At 36.4% G+C, this 26,266-nt stretch overlaps 1 protein-coding gene and 1 pseudogene across 2 annotated transcripts in view; one reads left to right on the top strand and one right to left on the bottom strand.

Annotated features, from left to right (window-relative positions):
* Positions 1-26,266, bottom strand: part of Ctnna1 (catenin alpha 1) — a 173,474-nt gene that overhangs the window by 139,515 nt on the left and 7,693 nt on the right. Inside the window, exons 1-3 of one of the 2 annotated variants that reach the window (XM_047556840.1) lie at positions 16,375-16,421; positions 7,801-7,907; positions 5,577-5,772 (exon numbers count right to left, since the gene is read on the bottom strand). In XM_047556840.1, coding sequence (XP_047412796.1) covers positions 5,577-5,772; positions 7,801-7,905 — 301 coding nt within the window. In that variant the 5' untranslated portion in view covers positions 7,906-7,907; positions 16,375-16,421. Of the gene's footprint in view, positions 1-5,576; positions 5,773-7,800; positions 7,908-16,374; positions 16,422-26,266 lie in introns of those variants that run through there. The other variant, XM_047556839.1, reaches the window with a different exon arrangement.
* Positions 6,254-6,537, top strand: LOC124986901 (40S ribosomal protein S27-like; annotated as a pseudogene).

Below are 26,266 nucleotides of genomic sequence, written 5' to 3'. Positions count from 1 at the left end.
CACTTTACAGGAATGAATTTTATATAAAGGAGTGAATAATATCTCAATTAAAAAAACAAAGGCAGGTTCTCCACCGCTATGAACATTTCCATTTGGCACTGAAGAGAAAAACACATCTTAAATTTTGAGAAAATAGCCTTTTCTTATATTGTACCCCTTAGAAAATAGTTAATTATCTTCAACATTCAGTGCCTCACACAGATCAGGTACCATGTTAGGTACCACACAGAAAAGTCATTGGGCTATCAAACAGCTGCCCTCCTGGAGCCTGGAAAAAAGAAGGCAATCCATTTAATTACCGCTGTGATGAGAACTAGGGGGAAAGGTATAAAGATAAGAATAACCTAATCAAGATGAGTGATATAGAAGATAAGCAGTATTACAGTAAGAGAAAAAAGTACATCTAAGAGATACATGTATGCCTCAGTCCATGTAAGACTTAACAACTAGTTTAAGTGGATTAACATAGCAAAACAATATAACTCCTAGACCACAGGGATTTGGATGTCATGTAATTGATGACAGGCTCCCATTCACCACAGGAAACTCACCTGGTCATTTTATTACCTTTGAAGTAAAAAGACCCTGAGTTTTACGTATGTGAGTGTTTTTTAATCACACTTATAAGCATCATGATGATGTTTTAGTGTATCCACAATGATCATGAGTATTAGCCACGTAAACAGAAACGAATAGGAAAAAAAGTCATGCTGCAAAAATTATACACATTCAAGTTTCTGGATGTTAATTATGACTGCATAGAATGAGTACAAACCCAAAGACATACAAGGTTTAATTTCTGGCTCCAAAGTGTTATAAATAAATATATGAACAAATATTTCTTTGCAAATAGTAACCTCATGACTTTATTAGACTCAGAAAAAAACCTAAGTTAGAGGTTAGGCAAATTGCAGCCTGTAAATCAAATCTGGCCCACTTTGCCAGGCATGGTGGCATGCACCTGAAATCCCAGCAGCTCAGGAGCCTGAGGTAGAAGACCAAGTTCAAGACCAGCCTCAGCAACTTAGTGAGACCTATCTCAAAAAAATCAAAAAGCCTGGGTAGATGTAGCTCAGTGGTAAAGCACCTCTGGGTTAAATCCCCAGTACCCCGACCCCCAAAATATCTAGTCCGCCTCCTATATTTGTAAATAAGTTTTGTTTTATTAAAATAAGACCATGCCCATTTGTTATATATTGTCCGTACCTGCTTTCCCAACACAAAAGCAACCCTTGATAGTTTCAACAGACTTGACTACCTGGCCCTTTACAAAAATTTTGCCAATCACTATTCTAAACAAAAGTAGTCAACACTGAAGAAATTTTCTTACACATCCCTTAGCAACTAGGTCTTCCATAGATAAGTATTTATTTTACATACTAATAAAAATGACAACAGTTAGGTCAGGCTTTTGCATTAACACTCAGAACCACCAGAAGTCAAGCCAGGAAAGGTGTTTATAATAAGTTGGTGGTTTAAAACATTTATTAGGGGATTCTGCCTTTGGGTCCCCTTCTTCCACCTGGGAGAAGTCTGCTTTTACTTTTCTTTAATAAAGCTTACTTTCTACTCTATGCTTGGCTCGGCTTGCTTCTCTAGCGTTATACTTCAACACCTGAGGAAGCAGGACCAGTAAATGGTGGTGTCACCGTCTCAAAATAAAAAAAATAATAAATAAATAAAACATTTATTAGGGCTGGGGTTACAGCTCAGTGGTAGAGCACTTGCGAGGCACTGGATTCGAACCTCAGCACCACATAAAAATAAATAAAGATATTGTGTCCATCTACAACTAAAAAATATTTTTTAAAAAACTTATTATCTCCCAGCTTTTTCTGTGGGCCAGGAATTGGGGGTTGGTTGGTTAATGTCATCTGAAACTTGACTAGAGTTGGAAGACCTACTTCCAAGGTAGTTAACTCACATGATTGACAAAGCTGTGTTGACCGCTGAGGGGCGACTTCAGCTTCTCTCTACAGTAGCTCCTAACTGCTCTCATGACATAACAGCCAGCCTTACTCAGAGTGAATAGTCCCTGAGAAAAAGTCAGGTGAATACTATCCCTTTTCATAACTTTTCCTCCTAAGTAGATCACAACACTTCTACCACATTCCATTATTTTACAGAACTGAGTTACTAAGTCCCAGCAACATTGACAAGGTTTCAGATTAAGCTCCACTTTTTTAAGGGAGGAACATCAAAGAATCTACAAACATATTAACCCTACTTCAGGGTTCCCAATATGAGTAAACAGCTTCAGCAACAAAGCTGAGTCTCAGTTTATTTAAAAAACAAAAACAAAAACAAAAAAACCTCTGTACTTAATCATTTTCATAATATATATTTTGTTTTACTTATGAGATTGAAAATAGATTTCATTACCAATTGTTAAGATTCTCCAAAGAAAAAAATTAGCCAAGAGAAAAAGCAAGGCACCTCAGCTTTTCCTATCTGATGCAATGACGATGGGAGAGAATTATATTTTAGTTCTATTTCCCTACTACATCCCCACCCCCTGGCAGGAATACAAATTATGATGAATAGGATCATGATCCCAAGTAACTACAAAGTTCAACTAGGGAGACAAGTGTTTATGATACAGAACCACATACAAGATTTTCACAGATAAACAAAACTAACAAGAAAAAAGAAATTCAGATCTGCATTCAAGATTGGGGGGAGGGGCAGTTAGAGGGAGAAAGTGTTTATTACACCATGATTTGCATCAGAGACACTTCTAAAACAAGAAACACACACACACACATATATATATATATATATATATATATATATATATATATTATTACCTGCAACAATTAAATACATTTTAAAAATAAATGTTTTGGTCATTAGATACAATGAAGACTTGGCCAAACTCATCTGCTATAACTATAGAGTTTTACCACAGGCTATAAGAAGAACTGGGGAGCAGAACTTTTCAATAGAGGAAAATGAAGTAAGTCATTCTAATTTCCTCCATAAGAAAGCTCAAAATGTTCCTAAACTAGAACATTAAACTGCTTAGAGGCTGAGGATATAGACCAGGGTAAATCACTTGCCTAGAGTATAGGAGACCCCGAGTTTAATTCCTAGCGCCTAGGGAGGGTGGGGGAGGGGGGAACTGCTTTAAAACAAATTCAAAATCCTTTGTACTAGGTTAGAAACTCATGTCCACCCAGAACCTGTGAATGTGAACTTACTTAGAAATAGTTTTTGCAAATGGTTGTCAAGTTAAGATGAGGACACACTACATTAGGATGAGAGCCCTAATTCACTGACTGACTGATGCTCTTAGAAGGAAAGGAAAATGGGGCTGGGGAGATAGCTCAGTTGGTAGAGTGCTTGCCTTGCATGCACAAGGCCCTGGGTTCGATCCCCAGCACCAAAAAAAAAAAAAAAAAAAAAAAAAAAAAGAAGGAAAGGAAAATAAGTATGGTATGTAACAAAAAATGAAGAGATTGGAGTGCTCTGTCTCCAAGTCAAGGAATGCCAAAATTGCTAGTAACCCAAGAAGCAAGAGGAGTAGGATATGGAGGCACATGCCTGAAATCCCAGCAACTCAGGAGGTTTAGACAGAAGAATCACCACATTCAAGGCCAGCAAGATCCTATCTAAAAATAAAAATGACTGGAAATATAGCATAGTGGTAGAGTACCCCTAGGATCAATTTCCAATACTGCAAAAATAAAAAAGAATCTAGGAGAGGGCAAGATTCTTCCTGAACCCCAAGAAGGAACCAAACCTGCCAAAACTGTAATTTCAGATTTTTTGGCCTCTAGAATTATGAAGGAATTTCTATTGTTATAAGTCACCAAATTTGTAATAATTTATATTCTGACAGCTCAAGGAAACTAATAGAGCCGCCCCATTCATATTAAGAAATTTTAATTATTTTATTATTTTTAGTAGTAGACATATTTATTTTCAACCTGAAAACTGGAAAAACACTCACCAAATAAGATTTCCAGTTCACAAATTCAGAACAACTGGAAATATCATCTCTAGCAAAGGTACTGTCATAAGGATGAAATTAAGTTAAAGACTCCAAAGGCCTATGTACTTTGCTTTAGGGCACCAGAAATGAGGTCCACCTAAAGGCTAATAAAGCACCTGTCCGCATTAGAGGTTCAATTCACCTTAGCTGATATCCAGTGGCCTACAAAACCCATATCTTTGTTGAAATTCTCCTGCTGGAACAGGTCTAACACAACTACAGATTTCAATAAGTTCATACTCAGCAGGGCACAGTGTGGTACATATTTATCCCAGCTACTCAGAAGGTTAAAGTAGAAGGATAGAAAGTTCAAGGCCAGTGTAGGCAATTTATTGAGACCTTGTCTCAAAATAAAATAAAAAGGACTGGGGATATAGCCTCAGTAGTAGAGCCCTTGCTTAGCATGTGCAAGGTCCTATGTCTAATACTGTGTATCACACCAAAAAAAAAAAAAAAAAATTATCTTCCAGTTTTAAAGTCTTCTTTTCAAACTTATAACAATGATATTTTTTCTAACATTAATTACTGGTAACGTGTGGATTAACTACCATTTTACCTATCAATTTTGAGTTGCCAAAAACACGATTCATTTAAGTTCAGATTTTTTAAAATATGGGTTAATATACTTTCTTTGTTTTTTTTATACATGACAGAATGTATTTTGACATATTATACATACATGGGGTATAACTTCTCATTCTTGTGGCTGTACATGATGCAGAGTTACACTGTCATGTATTCATAGATGAACATAGGAAAGTTATGTCCAATTCATTCTACTGTCTTTCCTATTCCCATCCCCCTTACCTTCATTCCCCTTTTTCTAATACAATGAACTTCTATTCTTCCCTCTGTAGAGAGAGAACATCTGGCCTTTGGTTTTTTGGAATTGGCTTATTTTGCTTATAATGATAATCTCCAGTTCCATCCATTTACCAGCAAATGCTGTAACTTAATTTTTCCTTATGTAAGCCCAGTTTATTTATTCCAAACTCAAACCAGTACAAATATGCACAGCTGAATGAACATACTAGTGTGAAAATATGGGACAATTTCTAGGGTGTTTTCAGGGTAAATTTTCAGAGTTATGAGTATTATCAAACTAAATGTTTTCCATTTTATTATCCCAATATCATTATTATGAATTAAAAAGAAGTATCACAGGAAGATAAAACTTTTGTCACTTTTATATCTTTTAGAACTGTGTGATAACATTTCTATGACTTAACAATTACCTGAAACACAAAGAGAAGTGGATTCAGATTCTCCAAAGAGAAATTTCTTTGTAAGCATATCTTCTGATTAAAATATGACTCTGTACAATTACACATCTCAAATAAATGAATATTATAAGTTACTGAATAATTAATTGGTAAGCACAGACTACTGACCACAGAAAATTTCCTCCAAAGACAAGTTTTATAGAACCTGGGGATGTAACTCAGTGGTACAGTTGTTACCTAGCACGTATGAGGTCCTGGGTTGCATTCCCAGTGCCTAAGGAAAAAAAAAAAAAAAAAAAAAAAAAAAGACTGATTTTCTATAAAGGTCTGCCTCTATACAAAAAGCAATATTGACCTACCTTGCTTTCGAACATCTTCTACAGCAGCCACAAGCTCCTCCTTGAGAAACTGACTCTCCTTTGCAATTTTATCCCCCTTCTCCAAGAAATTCTCAGTTGCTTGTTCAACAGATGCAGCCAAAACATGGGCCTTCTTAGAACGACCTCTCTTTTTGTTAGAGGGTCCCTTACTATTGGTGTTTACCAGGGTTGTAACCTGAAAGTTTCATTTTAAAAATTAATTTAACTGAAGTCATCTACAATGAAACCAAAAGACAAACAACTTTAAAGACAACATCAGTAAGTTACTCAAAAGGAAACATCACATTCTGCTAAGTATTAAATAACACACAACTCTCTCCATATTTAAGATATAAAGCAATGATAATAAATTAAGTTTCAAAATAATTTAGCTTTCTTAATGTGTAAGATCTAGATGGATGGATGGATGGATGGATAGAGAAGGAGGGAGGGAGGGAGACTTGCTAAGTTGTTAAGTGCCTCACAAAGTTGCTGAGGCTGGCTTTGAACTTGTGATCCTCCCAAGCCGCTGGAATTAGAGGCATGCACCACCATGCCCAACAATAAAAAATATTTTGACTTTACAAATTAGGAACTTGAGAACACAAAGTATCGATGAAAATGATATTATTTAAAAATAACTTTAACATCTGACTCATTGCCTCTGCTAACTGGCTAGAGATTTGCTCCATCCTTCCTTGGAAAAGAAAAAAAATATAAAAAGAAATGGTTAATTCAAAGTCCAAATTCTTATTTTATGTAGGTAAAATGTCCAGGTTGCTACAAGATTACTACAGTTTTCAGCCATGCTCAGACAGTGGTTCTTTGTGTAGGTTGTTCAACACTGTTGTGCCAGCCTACAAGAGGAAAGGCCAGACTCACAGAAGGTTGCTCATTTAGAAGAAACACTAATGATCTATACAATTCCCTGAATTTGTGTGTTCTCGAAAAAGCCTCATAAGTTCAGTATTTCTAGTTACTCTACCAAGATGATGTAATTATGTTTAATGTCCTATTTTGGTGGTGTTTTTTTTTTTTTTTTTTTTTTTCCAATAAAAATTTTGATGATGGACAAAAAAAGAAAAAGAAAAAGAAGTTAGATATCTCTCTTCTGTATCACAATGAAGTTCTAGAAACTTTAACAATATGGGGGCTGGAAATACAGCTCAATTGGTAGAGTGCTTGCCTAACATGCACAAGGTCCTAGGTTCAATCCCCAGCACCACAAATAAATAAAAAGGTTAACAATGAATTTAATTTCACCAGAAAGCCATATTTTGACATTGTTATCAATCTCTGCAAAACATTTTTAAGATAACTTGCTTCTGAAGTCTTTGTTCAGTTTATTTTCACAAATCTTAGCAATTAATTAGTAAAGGCCTTTAATAAAGGAAAGAATGATTGCCCAAAGAAGCCTACTGTGATGATGCTTTAAATCCCAGAATACTAATCAGTATTAATATGTATAATACCAGATGATCTGTAGGCCAAAAATGATTAAAGATTTGTTATAGTGTAAAGCTGCCAAACAAAAGACTTATTGAAGGCTATATAGTACATAGGGTCCAGAAAGTAAATATTCCCGTCTTACAACACACTCCTAAATAAAGATATATAAAATACTAGTTTATATTTGTAAGTTGGAACAGAATTTTTTCAATGATTATCAGATGCTACTACATCTCATTCTCTTACACATACACTTACATGTAAACTATACCAAAACACTAAAAGTACATAGCTAGTTACTGACAATTGATAAATGCCTTCACACTATGATACGTGTATTTGTAACAGAATACACCAAACCTATATCCTCAAATTCAATTACCTGTTAACTAATCCTACACAATGAAAGGGCATTAAGCTGAGTAAGGAACCTTAACAAGGGTCCATGTCACATCTTCCTTGAGCTTCCCCTTTGTGGAAGAGTGAAGTTTTCTGCAGAGTGCCAACATTTAAAAATCTGCACTACATACCAACAGCCTCCACTATTGGCAATATGACGGGAAGAAAATTGCAGCAAATGTGTTCTAAGGCCTTAAATAAATCTATATATCAATATTCAATTACTAGATAAGCAAATCATATAAGTACTATCAAACTAAATTCAACCAGTCATATCAAGACATTGAAGAAAATGACCTTGGTCTTATATTTGATACCCAAGCTTACTGCTATAGAACCATGCTACAAGTACATACTTGTGTTTTCAGATTCTTACCTGTGTAACAAGAGGCTCCAAAAGTCTTTCAACTGCCAAAGTCCTAATCTCTAGACTTTTGGGGTCCCATTTGAAGTTTATGTTGCCTGTGTGAACAGCAGTCATTTCTAAGAAAAAAAAGCCAAAGTTAGGCAAACATCAAAAACAAACATGAAATTTATATATAACAAATACTCTCCAACTTAAAGACTTTTATATTAGGAATGCTATATTTACTGCTAGATAAAAAAAAATATATAACTAACCTACACAAGAGGACCCAGTAACTTTTACAACCTCTTATACTTAACAATTTCAAGTGCACAAACATTAAGGGTACTAACGAGTACATTCTCAAATACATAGAATGTTTCCCTTTGAGCTTCTTTGTTACCAAGACATACATTTCTATTTCCAGTTTTCCAGCCTACCTTTAGTAGCAAGATGAAAAACCAAAGTGGATGAAGGCTACTTTTAAAATTTTTTTCTTGGGCTCGGAATGTAGCTCAATGGTGAAAGAGCTCACCTAGCATGCACAGGGCCCAATACAATCTCTAGTCAGCCAAAAAAAAAACTTCATAAACTAATACTAAAGATTCTGATTTTTGTTACTCCACAACAATCATCCTGCAGTATTATTTAAACAGATATACCTCACTTCATTTTTTTTATGAATTCTTAGAGAACATTTTGTCTTATTCTATTAAAACATAATACCTTCTGGTACCTTCTGCACCTACAACTAGTATCACTGAAAACCAGAAGTTTTAAGATGCACTCAATCTTGTTTTCAGTAGAAATTTCCATTCGCACCTTTAAAACTATGGTGAGGGACAGAGGGTCACTGAAAAGAACACAAAGAACAATAAAAACAATGAGCCTCACAGTGGAATGTGCCCATAGTCCCAACTACTTGGACAGTTGAGTCAGAAGGATTGCTTGATCCCAGGAGTTTGAGACAAGCCTGGGGAAGATTATCAAAAAATAAAAAAGAACAAGAATAATAAGTGTAACTGCCTATAATCAAGTATATAAATATCCTTACAACCACAGGATACGGATCCTCAAAAGAAAAGCAGATCTGGGTGTTGAAGTGCACATCTATAATCCCAGCAACTTGAGAGGCTGAGGCACGAAGACTGCAATTCAAGACCACACTAGGCAACTACAAGGGACTCAGTCTTTAAAAAAAAAAGGTTAAAAGGCTAAGGATGTAGCTCAATGGTAGAGCAATTAGGGCTGGTGTTGTGGCTCAGTGGTAGAGCACTTGCGTAGCATGTGTGAGGCACTGGGTTCGATTTTCAGCATGGCATATAAATAAAAGAATAAAAATAAAGGTCTATCAACATCTAAAAAAATTTTTTTAATTTTACAAAGAATGTGTATTACAGTAATATATGTGCTTCTCTATTAACACATTAAATAAGATATGACAAGAGGTCTCTGAAGTTATAAAGAACATGAACATTTTTTAAGATATTGTCTATTATTACAAATATGCAAAACACTGATATTCTTACTGGTGACAAAGTTACAGATACAGCTGAAAACTCTAGTTTACTGCATACATTAATAGAAGGAAATGCTAAATTCCTATTAGAAGATAATGCAAACAAAGATAAAAACATTTCCAGTTCAAACTGGAAAAAGTGACTCTAGATTAAGAAAATATGAATTTTAAGTTTATAGGAAGTATAGGGGATACAGAAGCATGTTAAGTAACACCATGAGGAAGCAGATAAATCTAAAACATAGTGCATTTCACAAGATAATCATACACCTTCAAAATGTCAACATAAGGGAAGAGGTGAGAAGCCTATTTTAGACTAGAAGACTCAAGAGATATAAGAATCTAAAGCAATACATGTACCTCATTTAAACACTGAATTGAAAATTCTATGATATTCGTAAGAAATCTGGTAAATCTTTAAGTTTTATGAAATACTATATATCATAGAATTACTGTACAATTTCCTAGGTAATAATGGAATTGTGGCTATACAGAAAAATGACTTTTTAAGAGATGCATGCTGAAATATTTAGAAGAAAATGTCAAAATGTAACATTATTGGATAAAAGTAAAAATGTATGTATAAAAACGCATCAAGAAATTATGAGGTCAGGCACAGAGTGGTATGTGCCTGTAGCCCCATGTAGTTGAGAGGTTAAGTTGGGAGGAACACTTGAGTCAGGAGTTCAAGATGGGTCTGGGCAACATAGCAAAACCCCATCTCAAAAAGAAAGAAAGTTCTCCTAACATCTCTTTCTGAATATTCATCACTTATGTATAAAAATGCATTAGATTTATGAGCATTGATCTTATATCCTGCTACTTTACTGAATTTACTTATGAGTTCTAAAAGTTTTCTGGTGGAATTTCCCAGTTCCTCTAAGTATATAATCATGTCATCAGCAAATAGGGATCGTTTGAGTTCTTCTTTTCCTATTCGTATCCCTTTAATTTCTTTGGTCTAATTGCTCTGGCTAGAGTTTCAAGGACAATGATGAATAGAAATGGTGAAAGAGGGCATCCCTTCCTTGTCCCAGTTTTTAGGGGGAATGCTTATAGTTTTTCACCATTTATGATATTGGCCATAGGCTTAGCATAGATGGCCTTTACAATGTTAAGGAATGTTCCTGCTATCCCTATTTTTTCTAGTGTTTTGAGCATGAAGGGATGCTGTATTTTATCAAATGCTTTTTCTGCATCTATCAAAATAATCATATGATTCTTGACTTTAAGCCTGTTGATATGGTGAATTACATTTATTGATTTCCGGATGTTGAACCAACCTCCTTGGTCTATACCCAAAGGACTTAAAATCAGCATGCTACAGAGATGCAGCCATATCAATGTTCATAGCTGCTCAATTCACAATAGCCAGATTGTGGAACCAACCTAAATGCCCTTCAATTGATGAATGGATAAAGAAACTGTGGTATATATATACAATGGAATATTACTCAGCCATAAAGAATGATAAAATTACGGCATCTGCAGGCAAATGGATGAAATTGGAGAATATCATGCTAAGTGAGATAAGTCAAACTCAAAAAACCAAAGGACAAATGATCTCGCTGATAAGCAGATGATACATAATGGGGGGTGGAAGGGAGGCAAGAATGGAGGAAGAAGGGATGTATATAAGGAAAAGAGGGGTAGGAGGGATGGGGGGAGGAAAAAAATAATAGAATGAATCAAACACCATTACCCTATATAAATGTATGATCACACAAATGGTATACCTCTACTTCATGTACGAACAGAGAAACAAGATGTATCCCATTGTTTGTACAATAAAAATAAATTTAAAAAAAAAAAGAAAGAAAAAAAAACATATATACCTGCTGAATCTAGGTAAAAGACATTGGGGCTAGGGATACAGCTCAGTTTGTAGAGTGCTCGCCTGTCAAGCATGAGGCCCTGGGTTTAATCCCCAGCACTGCTTTAAAAAAAAAAAAAAAAAAAAAGAGACATTTGGACGTATGTTCATAGAATTTTTCTTTTACATCTTTATATATCCAAAATTTCTAATTTATAAAACAGGGAAGATGTTGCAGTTTATGGAAAATATTCAAAATATACACTACTGAATATGGAAAAGTAGATTTCAAAATAATCTGAAACCATGGTAGTGCACATCTGTAGTCCCAGGGACTTGGAAGGCTGAGGCAGGATTGCAAATCTGAGGCCAGCCTCAGCAATTTAGCAAAACTAGTGTCAAAATTTAAAAAAGAAAAAAAAAAAGCGCAGGAGGGGGCGCAGGGGGAGAGGTTGGAGTTGAAGTTCAATGGTAGATTGCTTGTCTAGTATTTGCAAGACCCAGGGTTGGATTCCCAGTATTGAGAGAAAAAAGGAAAGGGTGGGGTGGGGGTGGGGATTAATTGTAGAACCACAGAAATGGAAGTGACAATCTGGATGTGTCTGCCTAATCTGGTAACACGAAATGCCAGTTTCCAGGGAATTTATTTCACTGCATGTGGGCATATTTGTCATCTATACTCATATTATGTCAGGCCAATACTTTGGTCTTTAAAGGTTATTTGTCCACTAAACTGATCAACCCATGTCAGTAAACCTTAGGAGATGGGAGGCTCTATATTGCTAAAGGGCTACAGACAGCTCAAATAAATGTCACCAAATGTCACAGATAAGACATTTCAGAAGAAATTATTTGTCCCATGGATCCTGCATTTCCAAGCATTTCAGATACTGCTTCAACACAAATAAGATAGTGAACATTTCAGGATTGTAGAGGGAGGGAGCCAGGAGGCAGCAATAAGTGAAGCTAGCTCCAAGTGGGCATTTAGGTTACATTTGTATTTAATTAAGCAAGAACATACAGGGCTGGGGTCCTAGCTCAGTGGCAGAGCACGTGCCTAGCATCACATAAAAATAAGCAAATAAAGGCATTCATTCTGTCCATCTACAAATACAAAAAATAAAAAATAGCATCTCAAGAGGCTGAGGTAGGAGGATTGCAAGATCAAAGCCAGCCTCAGGAACTGTGAGACACTAAGCAACTCAATGAGACCCTGTCTCTAAATAAAATACAAAATTGGGCTGGGGATGTGGCTCAGTGGTTGAGTGCCCCTGAGTTCAATCCCTGGGACCAAAATAATAATAATAATAAAAATTTTTAAATATACAAAAGAACAACATAACAACAATTCACCTTTTCAAAGAAATACACTCTTGTGCTTTTTCTGAAATAAAAAGACTTCTGGGTCTTCTGTTCTCCTAATTTTGATACTTTAGGATACAAAATATTGGGGGTTGGGTGTGCTGGGGATTGAATCCAAGGCCTTGCACGTGATAGGCACATGTCCTACCACTGAGATAGACCCCCAGCCTCACTTACTTCTTAATTTTAAAAATGAGGGAGGGATCTCACAAAAATCAAAGAGAGATCAGTGGAATAAAGGACAGGGATAAGAGGGTGGGAAGAGAGGAGAGAGGGCAAAGGCTGGGGAGTGATATTGGCCAAATTATATTGTCATATTGTGTACACGCATGAATATGTAACAACAAATCCCACTATTAAGTACAACTACAATGCACCAATAAAAAAAAAAATGGGGGTGGGGCAGAATATAGACAATAATAAATTGCACCTGGCCTCTCCAGGTGCTAAGAAAGGCCAAGCCCCGACAAATCAGTAAGTTTGTGCCTTGTTGCCCATCCACTCTAAGCAATTTAGTTACCTGGAAGACCCAGGATTTCCAGATCATGTAGTTTTCTGAGAAGCCAGAAATGTAGATATTTACATGAAATCTACCAATGTTCATGCCAGCAACAATTTCCCAGAATATTTACCACTGTGACAGACAAACATGTTTTGGTAGTATGTTTGCCCTGTTGGTCACCACTTTGCAATCTCTGAGTAAGATTCTCCCCCAAAGTCTCTTCTAGTTCAGAACTCCACATCCTCTTAATTAATGTCTCTGAGGAAGTCTTCCTCTAGAGTTCTCCATAAAAATTCACCTCAGGCCCCTACTAAAGGGATTGGAGCAAAGTACTCCATCTCTAACTTACATTGAGAAACCTGAAATATACTGACACTTGGAAATTGAGAACTCATTCAGTGTGTTTTCAAGACATTCAATAACCATGATGGAAGCAGACTGCCTTGTGCAGCATCTTTAATCAAAAGTTCTGCCAAGGGCTGGGGTTGTGGCTCAGTGGTAGAGCTCTTGCCTAGCACATGTGAGGCACTGGGTTCAATACTCAGCATGGCATAAAAATAAATAAAGATATTAAAAAAAAAAAAAAAAAAGCCCTAAAAATGGAGGAACATTAGATTGTCTAGGAGGAAATGAGGGGAAGGTAACATGGTGGAATGAGACAAACATCATTACCCTACGTACATGTATGATTACACGAATGGTGTGACTCTACATTATGTACAACCAGAGAAATGAAAAGTTGTACTCCACTTGTGTATAATAAATCCAAATGCATTCTGCTGTCATGTACAACTAAATAGAACAATGAAAAATAAATAAAAATTTTAAAAATCCCTGCCAAGAATAATACTGAACACTATTAAACTATATGACAGAGCCAGGTTACACTTTTGATAACCCCAACTCTTAAAGGATTTCCAAAAACAAAAGCAGAGAGTTTAAAATATAAAGAGAATGTGTTCCTACCAGAAAGAACACAAGCTTCTTGGTACCAGTTTTGTCCCTAACTTGGGGAAGTCATTTCACCTCTCTAGATGTTAGTTTTCTCATCTATAAGACAAAAGAGGATGAATTCTACATTCCTTCTAGTCCTGACATTTCACTGTTCTTTCCATTTATCTCTCAAAGAGTCTTTGAATTGTTTATTAAGTCAAATTAATTTTCTCAGACTTAGCGTATCATCTTTCTATCTATGTTTTAAGTTTAAGGATAATAACTATGCTTATGCTTTTCTTCATATTCTTTAAGTTGCTGGCAAAGCAGTTATTAGGTGAACTGAATTTATGCAACATGAAGTGAAAATATTTACAAGCCTACCAAAAAATAGTTCCTGTTTTAATTTTAGTCATATCTTCTGGTTTTCTACAATTAATGATATTGTTTAGAGTAACTGAGCAAATAATTTTTAAAACTCTGGCACTTTCTAGTTTTCCAATTAACTTACAGAGCACTACTTTGCAAGATCTATTACAAAACCTACTAGAGGTAGCCAACCTTAGTTAATTATAGCAACTTTAAGTTTTTCCAGGAGGGATTATGCTTAGTGGAACTAAATAAAAAGTTAAACTGTAGTTATTCAGTCTTCATTACCTTAAAAATGGCAACCCTGGCTATAAAGTAAAATATCACTATAAATTCAGAAAGGTGCAGAGATACAGTCCTTAGGCTAACAATCTGTAAAACAGAGAGAAGCAACAAGTAGAAAATAAAGGCATAGTTCTATCAGAAACAAGAAAGCTGATTGTTGGCAAACTGCCTCATTTGTGCAAAAGAGCTACATATTTCATACCTTCTCAAAAGACATTATAAATTCATTTACAACAGAATGGCCACATCATTCTTAAAATGTGTCTACTCCAAAGCTTTAGCCCATACTTACTAGGCTACTCAATGCCAATTTTTTTTTTTTTAATAGCAAGGTTAGGTTAATGAAATGTTAGAAAAGTTCATTTAAATGCAAATCAGGAAATTCAGAAATTAGAAGTACCCAAAGTAACGTTAACTGTCGTCCTGTACAAGACAGAGGGTTGTAGATTACTTAGTGCAGTCATACGCATGCCAAGTTGCATGTGCATTAAGCAGAGTTAACACTGATGTTGGAGCCTCAACTCTCAAATCTCCTGGTAACTGGCAGGAGAGGGGGGCTAGCATGGTGGCACACACCTGTAATTCCAGTATCTTGGGAGGCTGAGACAGGAGGATTGCGAGTTGGAAGCGAGCCTCAGCAATGGTGAGGTGCTAAGCAACTCAGTGAGACCCTCTCTAAATAAAATACAAAATAGGGCTGTGGATGTGGCCCAATGGTAAAGTGCCCAAATTCAATCCCTAGTACCAAAAAAAAAAAAAAAAAAAAAAAGGTAACCCTTACAATTAAGAATCACTCTGGGGGGGAAAATCCTGCCTATATGGCTAAATCTCCAGTCCCCAATCTGTCATACTCCTCTTCTAAACTACAAACCAGTTGGAATTGAGGGAAGAGGTAAGAAAATAATTGATATAAAAATGCAGATGGTCCACATAAACAAAGAGAAAACTTTTCCCCAATAATTACGGTCTCTATTTCTAATCACAATTATAAGATCCCCATCCAAAAAAATGCTTAGTCTTGGTCAACCCTGAAGGCCAAAGTATAATTGCAGTAAAGTTTCCCACCTACTGCAGAGTAACTGTATCAAATGAGTCATCTATCATTTGTATGTAATCAACCCATAATACACATTTCATATCAGGTATTGGGGCACAAAGTAGAATCTGTTGCTCTCCTTCCAAATACACAAGAGTTGGTGGGTCTGGTGGGGCATGCATGTAATCCCAAGGACTTGGGAGACTGAGGCAGGATTCCAAGGTTGAGGGCAACCTCAGCAACTTAGTGAGGCCCTAAGCAACTTAGTGAGACCCTGTCTCAAAATCATCCCTGGGTTCAATCCCCAGTACCAAAAAACAAAACAAAATATGCAAACCTATGAAAAAAAAGACATTTGGCTAGATCTTTAAAGAATAATAATAGGAAAATACTTAAATCACTTATTTTGTTCTTACATTTTTTAATAATTTTTTTTATTCATTTTTATGTGGTACTGAGGATCGAACCCAGTACCTCACACATACTAGGCAAGTGCTCTGAGTCACAACCCCAGTCCTCTCTCTTATATTCTTGAGAGCAGCAAAGGTAATGAGGAAATACAAGGAAAAGCTTGATTACAAAAAGCACTTAGCGAAAGACAAAAGGTAAACCTAAAAAAATAAAGAGTTCAGTCAACCATTTAACCATCCATTCAGCAAATATTTGAGTGCTTCTTCAGCCTAGATACTATCCTCAACAGGAGTGAACAAGACCAAAAAAGAAAAGAAAAGAAAAGAAAAGAAAAGAAAAAGAAAAGAAAGGACCCAGGCCATCATGACACTTACTTGTAACGGCAAGTTCAAGGCCAGTCTCAGCAACTCAGCAAGGCTCTACACAACTTAGTAAGACCCTGTCTCAAAATAAAAAACAAAAAAGGGTTGGGATGCAGCTCAGTGGTAAAGCATGCCTGGGTTCAACCCCCAGTCCCGAGGAGGGGGGAGTTTTTTCACAAGTATGGGCCAGATATATATTTTATATTCATTTATTTAGCTTCTATCCCATTATAGTTGAGACTATCAATAATGGAAGAGTGTTTAACAGAAAGCTGAATTAAGCTCTCATAACAGACAACTGATTACGGATGCACAGAAAGTCCCTGTTTCCATAAGGGAAACTCCATGACTCTAGTCAAAGAATATGAAAAAAGCATCTGGACTGGAGACAGAAAAGAGAGACAACAGGGAAAAGAATTTTTTGTTGTACAACAATGAGACTGAAACTCTTCACACAGCTGGGAAGCTCACAGAAGGAAGAGAAATGTACTTTTCTTATAGAGCCAGGCAAAAAGATGTCTAGACTTGACTATAGAGTCAGGGTAGTAATGCAAACTGGGTGAAAAAATAAGCAATAATTATCTCTAAAACTTGGAGTATATACCTTTAATGACCCACTTTGTCATTCATTCATCAATGACCAATTGCCATGTGCTGGAATTCTGCAAGGTGCCAGGGACAGAAGGACTAATTAGAAATCCCAAGCAGATATCATAGCAATTAATTATTAAGACCAAAAGGAAACAGGTATTGTACAACAGAGAAATCTAGCAGATGCCATTTAATCAAGTGTTTAAATTTAGCACCACAACCAGTGGAACAACCTGACAACCCATTGCAAAGCCCTAAGAATGAAACATCATCAGACCAATCCAAACTGAAGCATCTACAAAACTTGTCTAAACCCTTCAAAAATGTCAATGCCAAGGAGAAGGAAAAAAAAAAGACTGGAAATCAAGACTAAAGAGATATGACAACAATGCATTATGTGATCTCTGATTCCTAATTTCCCCCCAAAATATACACAATGATATATTTTATACACACACACAATATATATATCACTAGGACAACTGGAGTGACTTGAACATGAATATAAACTACAAACTTCTGAAGATCTTGTTAAAAGACAGATTTCTTATTCAGAAGGTCTAAGGTAGGGCCTAAGAGTCTGCCTTCCAGGGAAAGGTAACATTAATCCTCAGACCATTCTTTTAAAGGTTTAACAGGCTGGGAGCTGGGGATAAGCCTCAGAGGTATAATGCTTGCCTGGCATGCACGAGGCCTGGGTTCAATCCCCAGAACTACACACAGAAAAGGTTTTACAGACAGTGGTACAAGCCTATAATCCCAGTTATTCGGTGGGCTGAAGTACGAGGATCACAAGTTCAAGATCAGCCTGGGCAACTTAGCAAGACCCTATCTCAAAATCAAAAAAAGGCTGGACATGTACTTCAGTGGTAGAACATTTCCAAGCATGCATGAGCCCCTGGATTCAATCCCCAGTATTGTGCCAAGAAAAAAAAAAGTATTACATAATGTTATACCAAGTTCTTGCAAGTGATAGTGGCATCATGGTCATGTCCTCATTCTTAGTATCCCTCCTAAGAGTGACAGTAAGTTAAGAGTGAAGTTCCATGAGGTCTGATCTGTAGTTATTCACTGCAAATCTGGAATATGTTAACAATTGATGAATCTAGGTGAACTGGTAAAGCAAGTGCTCATTATTCTTTCAACTTTTCTATTACGTTTGAAGACTTTTCTCAAAAAAAGTTGGCAGAAAAATGCTCACAGTCTAAATAGGAATATAGTTACAATACAACAGAAAACGTAAAGTTGTAGAGTTCTCTACTAGTGCACAAGAGGAACACCACTAGCACAAAGGAAGGAGTCTCCAACTAGTCAGGGAGGCCTTACTGAGTTCTACATTATTCCAAGGAGGGCAATTGTTTCAGGTTGGGAAGGACAATGACACCAAAGAGCACTGGCACTTTCCAGGAACCACTGTATGAGTGAAAAATAGAGGATGAGTAGTGAAAAAACAACCATTAAGGCTGAAAGATAAACTAAGAAATTAAGAAGGCATTAAAGGTTTGGACTTCATCCTTCCTAATTTTAAAATATCCTCAACTCATTCTCTTCTCACCACTAACAATTACTTGAGAACCCCTAAAACAAACACTCTCAAAAAAAAAAAAAAAAAAGAAAGAAAAAGAAAAGGGCTGGGGAGATAGCTCAGTCGGTAGAGTGCTTGCCTTGCAAGCACAAGGCCCTGGGTTCGATCCCTAGCACCAAAAAAAAAAAAAAAAAAAAGAAAGAAAGAAAGAAAAAAGAAAGAAAGGAGCTATTGTCACTGTAACAAATACCTGAGATAACAAGGTATTATAAAGTGAAAAGGTTTATTTTGGTCTTAATTTTACAATTTTTTTTTTTTTTTAATTTTTACAAATTTTAGTCCATGATCAATTGGCCCCATTGCTCTGGACCCATGGCAATACATCTGGCCACCTAACAGCCACACGTTTAAAAAACAAAAAAAAAGTGAAATAGACCAGGTTCCCAAAATCCCCTTGAAGGTATCATAGCTTCCACTGGTCTTAACCCACATATGCTTAAATTTCTTTCTAGGGTTGCCATCTTTCATCTCTTTTGATTTTTCTTCCCCCTCTCCCAAGGGATCAAGTTCACATTTCACATTTCCACTTCTCTACAAAATGACTGATTTTAAAAGAACCATTTCAAAGTCAGTCCAAAGCTTTTCTGACAACAAGATGACTCCAGGTTCATGGACATAAGAAAATAGTAACACATAATTATAGGAAAACTTTGCCAATTTAGAAATCCCCCAGAAATAGAAAATGCTAAGAACACTGAATCTTACCTTTCCCTTACAGCCTCTGGCTTATTTGCTGCACTATCATAGTTCATGAACTATGATTAAGAGTCCAAATTAATAATGAAATATTTAATATAACAAAATAGTCAACACACCACGAATGAATAGTAACACTCAATCTTTGCTTAGAAAGAAAGCACAGATTGGAGCCAGTCATATAGGGCTAACTGGACGACGAGCAAAGGCTCCTATTCTTCATGTCACTTGAAGTACAATACAATGAATGTGTTTTCTGATTTATAACAGTGCTTTCAGTTTAAAGAACAGTCTATAGTCTACCTTGGTTAATAAATCACTGGAAGATTATGTAACCTGATAGTAACCAGGCTTCCAACTCGCAACTTCAATTCAGTGTCAATACTAACAAAATAACATTAACCATAGCAATAAAACATTTTCAAGACAATTGATGGTTCATTTTTTTAACACTATTTAACGATGAAACCTCAGAAAATGAGGAAAATTCACAACTCAATATGATGAAATGGATTAGTCAAAAACTAGGCAGTTCAAGAAAGAATTAGACTTTAACAATTATGGAACAAGACTAATTAACTAACAAACTGGATTGAACTACTCATTACAATTTTTTGCTTTTAAATAGAGCACTGAACCCCATGGTGCTCTACCACTGAGCTACATTCCCCAGTCCCCCCCCCCTTTTTTTTTTTTCATTTTCAGATAGGATCTTGCTGAGTTGCCTAGGCTGACCTCGAACTTGTAATTCTTCTGCCTTAGCCTCCAAAGTAGCTAGGACTGCAGGCATATGCCACCATACCCAGTTATTCATTACAAAATTTTAACACAAAAGATAAATTTTTCTTTTGTAAAGTCCTTGAAGGTTTCTTTCAAAAACTCCTCAAAATGAAAATTACAATAACTTCACCAATAATTCCAGTCCTTTCAATAAAATAAGAACATGGAAAAGATGACATTTTAATAATCACATCACACTACTCATACAGTTCAGGTTCCAAATGATCAAATCTTTGTTATAAATATTTAGAACAACATCCAAAGGTGCCCTTTGAACTCTATTTAAACTAAATGCATTACTTCAAACTTGCAGGTAGTGAAAAAGCACAAATTAAATTATAATCAAAAAATGGAGTTGACAGATGACAGCCCATCAACAAATAAATAGAAATGCATGCTAATTTCAAGCTCCATTAGAAATAGAGTTGAGGTATACTTGCACTTGAAGAAAAAGTATGATAGTTGTAAAAAAGCTAAATAAGAAAACATGAATATTTGGAAGCTGAGAAGGGGTAATGTTGCCATTTTATTTTGAAGGGTGGTTATTTCTGAACTCTAAACTTTCAATAATGGATAATTCAGTATAGTGCTCCCACCACGAGCAAATAACATGAGGTAGGGCAAATCGAGCCAAACTGTCCAATTCCCTACTGTTTGGTCTAGGTTCATAACATGAGGATTGAGCAGACCAACAGGCTCCCTTAGAAACACTTTTAAGACCTGGAAGCAACTTACTGGCACCTGGGCAAGTTTCACAAACTGCTGCCCCGTGAGACTCTTTCAGATGCTTAATAACACTTAACTTTTTTCCTTAAGAGAAAACAAGGTGCTAAAAACAAATACCCCCCCACAAAAAAAAGGGGAGAGAGAGAGAAAATAATGTATTAAGAAAAAACCTTCAACATTCATAGTATAAACAACAATTTTTTAAGGCTCCAAAGTGTGTGGCTTCATAATCACTTAAGGGAGAAAAAATGATTTGGGCTAGAAAAGCAGAACAGATAATTAAGTTCATGTTTTTCACTATTTTTTTTAAATCTACTACTGGGGAACTTACCCAGTGTTGCTCTACCACTGAGTTACATCCCCAGTTATGTTTTTGCTTTGCCTCAGGATCTCTCTTAGTTGCTAGGCTAGCCTTGAACTTGCAATTCTCCTGCTTCAACCTCCCAAGTTGCTGGGAATATAGGCATGTGCCATGGTACCCTGCTATCTCACTACTTCATCTTCATATAGAAAGTCAAACCTGGGGCTGTGGTTGTTGCTCAGTGGTAAAGCACTCACCTAGAATGTGTGAGGCACTGGGTTCAATCCTCAGCATCACATTAAAATAAATAAATAAAAGTAAAGGTATTATATCCATCTACAACTAAGAAATACATTAAAAAAAAAAAGAAGAAGAAGAAGAAAGTCAAACTTGCCGGGCTTAGTGGTGCACACCTGTAATTCCAGCAACTCAGGAGCCTGAGGCAAAAGGATCATAAGTTTAAGGCCAGTCTCAGCAATTTAGCAGAATACTGTCTCAAAAAAAAAAAAAAAAATTAAAAAAGAATTGTATCTGTAAAAAGGACTAGGGATGTAGCTCAGTGGTTAAATGCCTTTGGGTTTGATCTCTAGGACTCCCCCTCAAAAAAGTCAAACTTGCTCCCAAAAACACCTGAAGGAAATTTACCAGTTCATTTTTTCACTCTTTATATGCTATATGATTCATTCTTTGGAGCCAGCACAGTAGTAAACACCTGTAGTCCCAGTTACTCAGGAGGCTAATGCAGGAGGATTACCTGAGCCCACAAATTCTAGACTAGCCTGGGCAAAACAGTAAGACCCAGTTGCAACGAAAAGAAAACAAAAACAAAAAACAAATCACTCTTTGCTAAACTGTTCTAAAAACAATTGTATTATCACCTCCACATTCCAGACACAGAAAAGTAAATCTATTTCTAAAAGCACATACATACAACTAAATCACACAATTTAAGTGTTCAAAATATTATTTACTCAGAACCTATGCTGCAAAAGCCAAGTCAACATCAACCTCTGAAGAGGCTTTAGAAGCCCTCCAGATGAGAAGATGGATCCATGATCATCCTTGACAAGGAGCATTGCTGGACAGAAATTCAGTGCCAAACAATCTCTGGATGACACCACCAGCAGCCTGCAGCCCTCCCAGAATTTACTATGAACCTACCCAGCCTAAGGAACATTTCTACCTCCATCCAAGGAGTGTGACCTTCATCAAAACCCTCCCTTCAGCTACACTGAGGACGTAATAGAGCACTTGCCTAGCACACAAGAGGCCCTGTGTTCCATCCCTAGAACTATTTTTTAAAGAAAAAGTCTCCTTTCAGCTTCATTCAATAGTTAAAGTTCCCAATACCAAGTAGTCAAACACTACACCAAGAATGTGTAACACGGAAAATAACTTGATATACCACAGATATAAATAAAGTACACTTCTTGAGGGAAATCTAACAAAATTTTTAAAGCTGTAAAAGTAACATATCTTGGACATTCCACATGTCCATTAAAAGATGAATGGATAAACAAAATGTGGTATACAGATGCAATGCAGTATTACTCAGCCTTGAAAAGGAAGGAAATTCTGGGAGGACACTCTGAGAAAATGACGGAGGAGGAAGCACCAGGAAATGTCACCCCACCTAAACAACTGCACTGACATAATCTGTCTGATATACCCACTTAGGAATTTCTCAGTCTACTGGAGAAGGTATGAAACTTCCAGAGAAAGGATCAGACAGTAAATTATGTAAATTCTGGTCAGTTTCAGACCTTAACAGCAGCTTCCCACTGCCCTAATCTCCAAATAAGACAAATAACAGATGAGCACTCAAGTTCCTCAAGAGCTTATAAACAATTTGCAGGAGCCAGGGTGGGCAATAAGGACACCGTCTTCCAAATATTGTGGAACTTTGTTCTGACTATTGCCCCTAATCAGAAAGGTGGAGACACGAAGAAAAGCAGTCATATTACAACTCTACCTTGTCTGCAAGTTGTCTTCCTCCAGCTAGTGACTTCCAAGGAATTTAACAGGACAGTGCCTCTCCCCTGTCACAGCCCATATTTCTCTTTTTCCTCTTTTGGGAGCCAGGATTTAAAGAGTAGGACATTCAAAAGCAACCATATGGAGATTAAAATGTTACCAAGGAAAGATACAGGTTCAAAAACAAGTCCTTAAATTTATACCTCAGGCTGATTCTCAGTGCTATACTTTGGATATGGTTTAAGTGTGTTCACCAAGGGTTCTTGTGTTAGAAGCTCAGTCCTCAGTGTAATAAGAGGTGGTAGGATTCTGAGAGGTTGTTAGGTCATGTAGCTACTGCCCTCGGAAGGAATTAAGGTGGTTCTTATGGAAACCTACTTAGTTCCTAGGAAAGTGAATTATAAAGAGCAAAACTGGCCCCTCCCTGATCTCTGGCTTTCTGTCTCACCATGTATCTCTCCCTATCACACACTACTGCCATGATGCCATCTGATGTGTGACATGTGACACAGACAAGGAGCCCTCATTAGAGCCGGTGCCATCCTGTCTACTACCAGCCTCCAAAACTGGTAGATAAATAACCTCTTTATACATTAGCCAGTCTTAGATATCAGAGTTATTAGATCATTAGATTCAAATTTCTAGTTTTATTTTAAAAAAATTAGACTGGGCATGGTTCAGGGGTATAGCACTCGCCTAGAATGTGCAAGAACTGCAAAAGAAAAAAAAGTTAAAAGGCATACAAAGAAACAGGAAAGTATGGCATGATCAAAGGGGGGGGGGGAACTCTCCTAGAGAAAGCCCAGAGGGTGGACCTATATTAGACAAAGACTTGGTGGGCTTTTTTTTTTTTTTTTTTTTTTTTTCCCCCTGTAGTACTAGGAATCAAACCCAGGGTCCAGGGTCCTGTGCATGCTAGGCAAAGTTCTCTACCACTCAGTTGTATTTCCAGGCCCACAAAAACTTTATAGTAACTATCTTATCAATGAAAAAATAGAAAACTTAAAAAGAAACCAAAAGGAAATACTAGAGCTAAAAAATATAATAATCAAAATGAAAAATTTACTAGAGGGATTCAAAGAAAGATTTGAGCAGACAGAAAAATGAATCCATGAACTTGAAAATAGGACAACTGAAATTATTGTCTCTGAAAAACAAAAACTGAAAATAACATAGCATAAGGAACTTGTGGAACACCATCAAATTCCAGAAATGCACAGTGGTAATGGACCCATAGCACTGTGAATATACTTACTGCCCAACTAAACATTTAAAAAGTCATGTTACGCTTGTATAATTATGTCAAAATGAACCCTAATATGTGTAACTAAAATGATTTTTAAAATTTTTAAGTTAAAAAAAATAGTCACACACTACAATAATTATGCTTCAGTCAAGAATGGACCAAAAAAAAAAAAAAAAAAGAATGGATCAAAGGGCAGTGGAGCAAGTGAGGGGATGAACCAGTCACATATAGAACAGTGGTTCCATAAAAATTATAATGTAACTAAAAAATCCCTATTGCCTGGTGACACTGCAGCCATCACAAGGCAGTGCAATGTACTACTTGCATATTTGTGTTGATGCTAGTATAAACAAAACTACTGCTAGTTGCATAATAGTATAACTTTGTCAGTACATACTTAATAATAATGTCACTGGTTTATATATTTATTGTACTTTACTCATTATTTTAAGATGCACTCCTTCCACTTACAGAAAAGTTTGCTGTAAAACAGTATGCCTTGTTGCAAAGGAGGCAGCAGCCTTATATCACCTATTTGCCCTGTCTCAACTGTATCAAGGCCACATCCAGGAACTGATCTATATCACCTAGGTTTGTTTTAAGTACACCCTATGATGCTCACACAACAAAATCACCTAATGATGTATTTCTTGGAGAGTGTGGTCTTATTAAGTAACACATAATTACAGCTAAAATGGTAAATTTTATACATATTTTAGCACTGTATTTTTAAAAAGTATAACTTTTCCCTCAGGAATTCTGCTTCTAAGAAGTTATCCTAAAAAAATAAATCAAGGATGGGTAAGATTTAGCTAAAAGTTAAATAAAGCAACCCTGGAAGCAGCGAAATGCCCAAATGATTAAAGAAGCTATATAACAGTGCCAAGTGTGGTGGTACACGCCTATAATCCCAGTGGTTCCGGATGTGGAGGCAGGAAGATTCTCAAGTTCAAAGCCAGTCTCAGCAACTTAGCGAGACTGTCTCAAAATTTAAAAAACATAAAAAAAAAAAAAAAATGGGGATGTGGCTCAGTGGTTAGGCAGCCCTGGGTTCAATTCCCCAGTACAAAAAAAAAAAAAAAAGAAGCAACAGCTATATAACAGAACACCCTGCACTGTGCAATTAATAATATTTCATAAATCCAAAAGTACAAATTATTTCACATTATTAAGTTTCTAAAATCTTACAATTAAGGGCATTTGCAAGTTTATTTGGCAGCATTCTTAGCACTACATAAAATAAAATTTACACTACTAGAGGAAATGTTCAAGTTATAAGTGTACAATTGATTACATGAGAACACAAGGGGGCTGGGGTTGTAGCTCAGTGGTGGAGCACTTGCCCAGCACAAGTTCAATCCAGCACCACATAAAAAACAGATAAAGGCATCGTGTCCATCTACAACTAAAAAAATTTCTTTTTAAAGTTGTACCTGAAAATGATAACAGAATTTATCTGTAGGTGATATAAATGAGTGGGAGTTTTTGTTGTTTTTTTGTTTGTTTTGGGAACACAAACTGAACCCAGGCTTAAGCACTGAGCTACATCCCCAGCCCTTTTTATTTTTATTTTGAGACAGGGTCTCTAAAAAGTTGCAGAGGATGGCCTCAGACTTGCAATCCTCCTACCTCCATTCCCCAGTGTCTGCAGTTACTGGTGTGCATCACCACACACGGCTAAATACGAGTTTTGTTTATTAAACAAAAAATTTAATAAGCTGGATGTGAAGCCATGTCTCTATCCTCATATCAACCTGGCACAATCATATATAGAAGTTGACCTACTATAACTAATTCAATGTTTATTTAATAGTTACTGCTAGGGGCAAAGAAATAAATCAGGAATCGCAGGAACCAAAAAAGAATATAATTGTCTTGAAGCATCTAAGAATTTATGGACTAGTAGAGTTTTCATGAAGATAAATTAGCAATTTAGGGATATTTAAATACTAAAATTGGGGCTGGGGAGATAGCTCAGTTGGTAGAGGGCTTGCCTCACAAGCAC

The sequence above is a fragment of the Sciurus carolinensis genome, chromosome 6 (genome assembly GCF_902686445.1).
Source record: "Sciurus carolinensis chromosome 6, mSciCar1.2, whole genome shotgun sequence".
In the NCBI taxonomy this organism is placed as follows: domain Eukaryota; kingdom Metazoa; phylum Chordata; class Mammalia; order Rodentia; family Sciuridae; genus Sciurus; species Sciurus carolinensis.
This window is presented reverse-complemented; position numbering and strand designations above follow the sequence as displayed.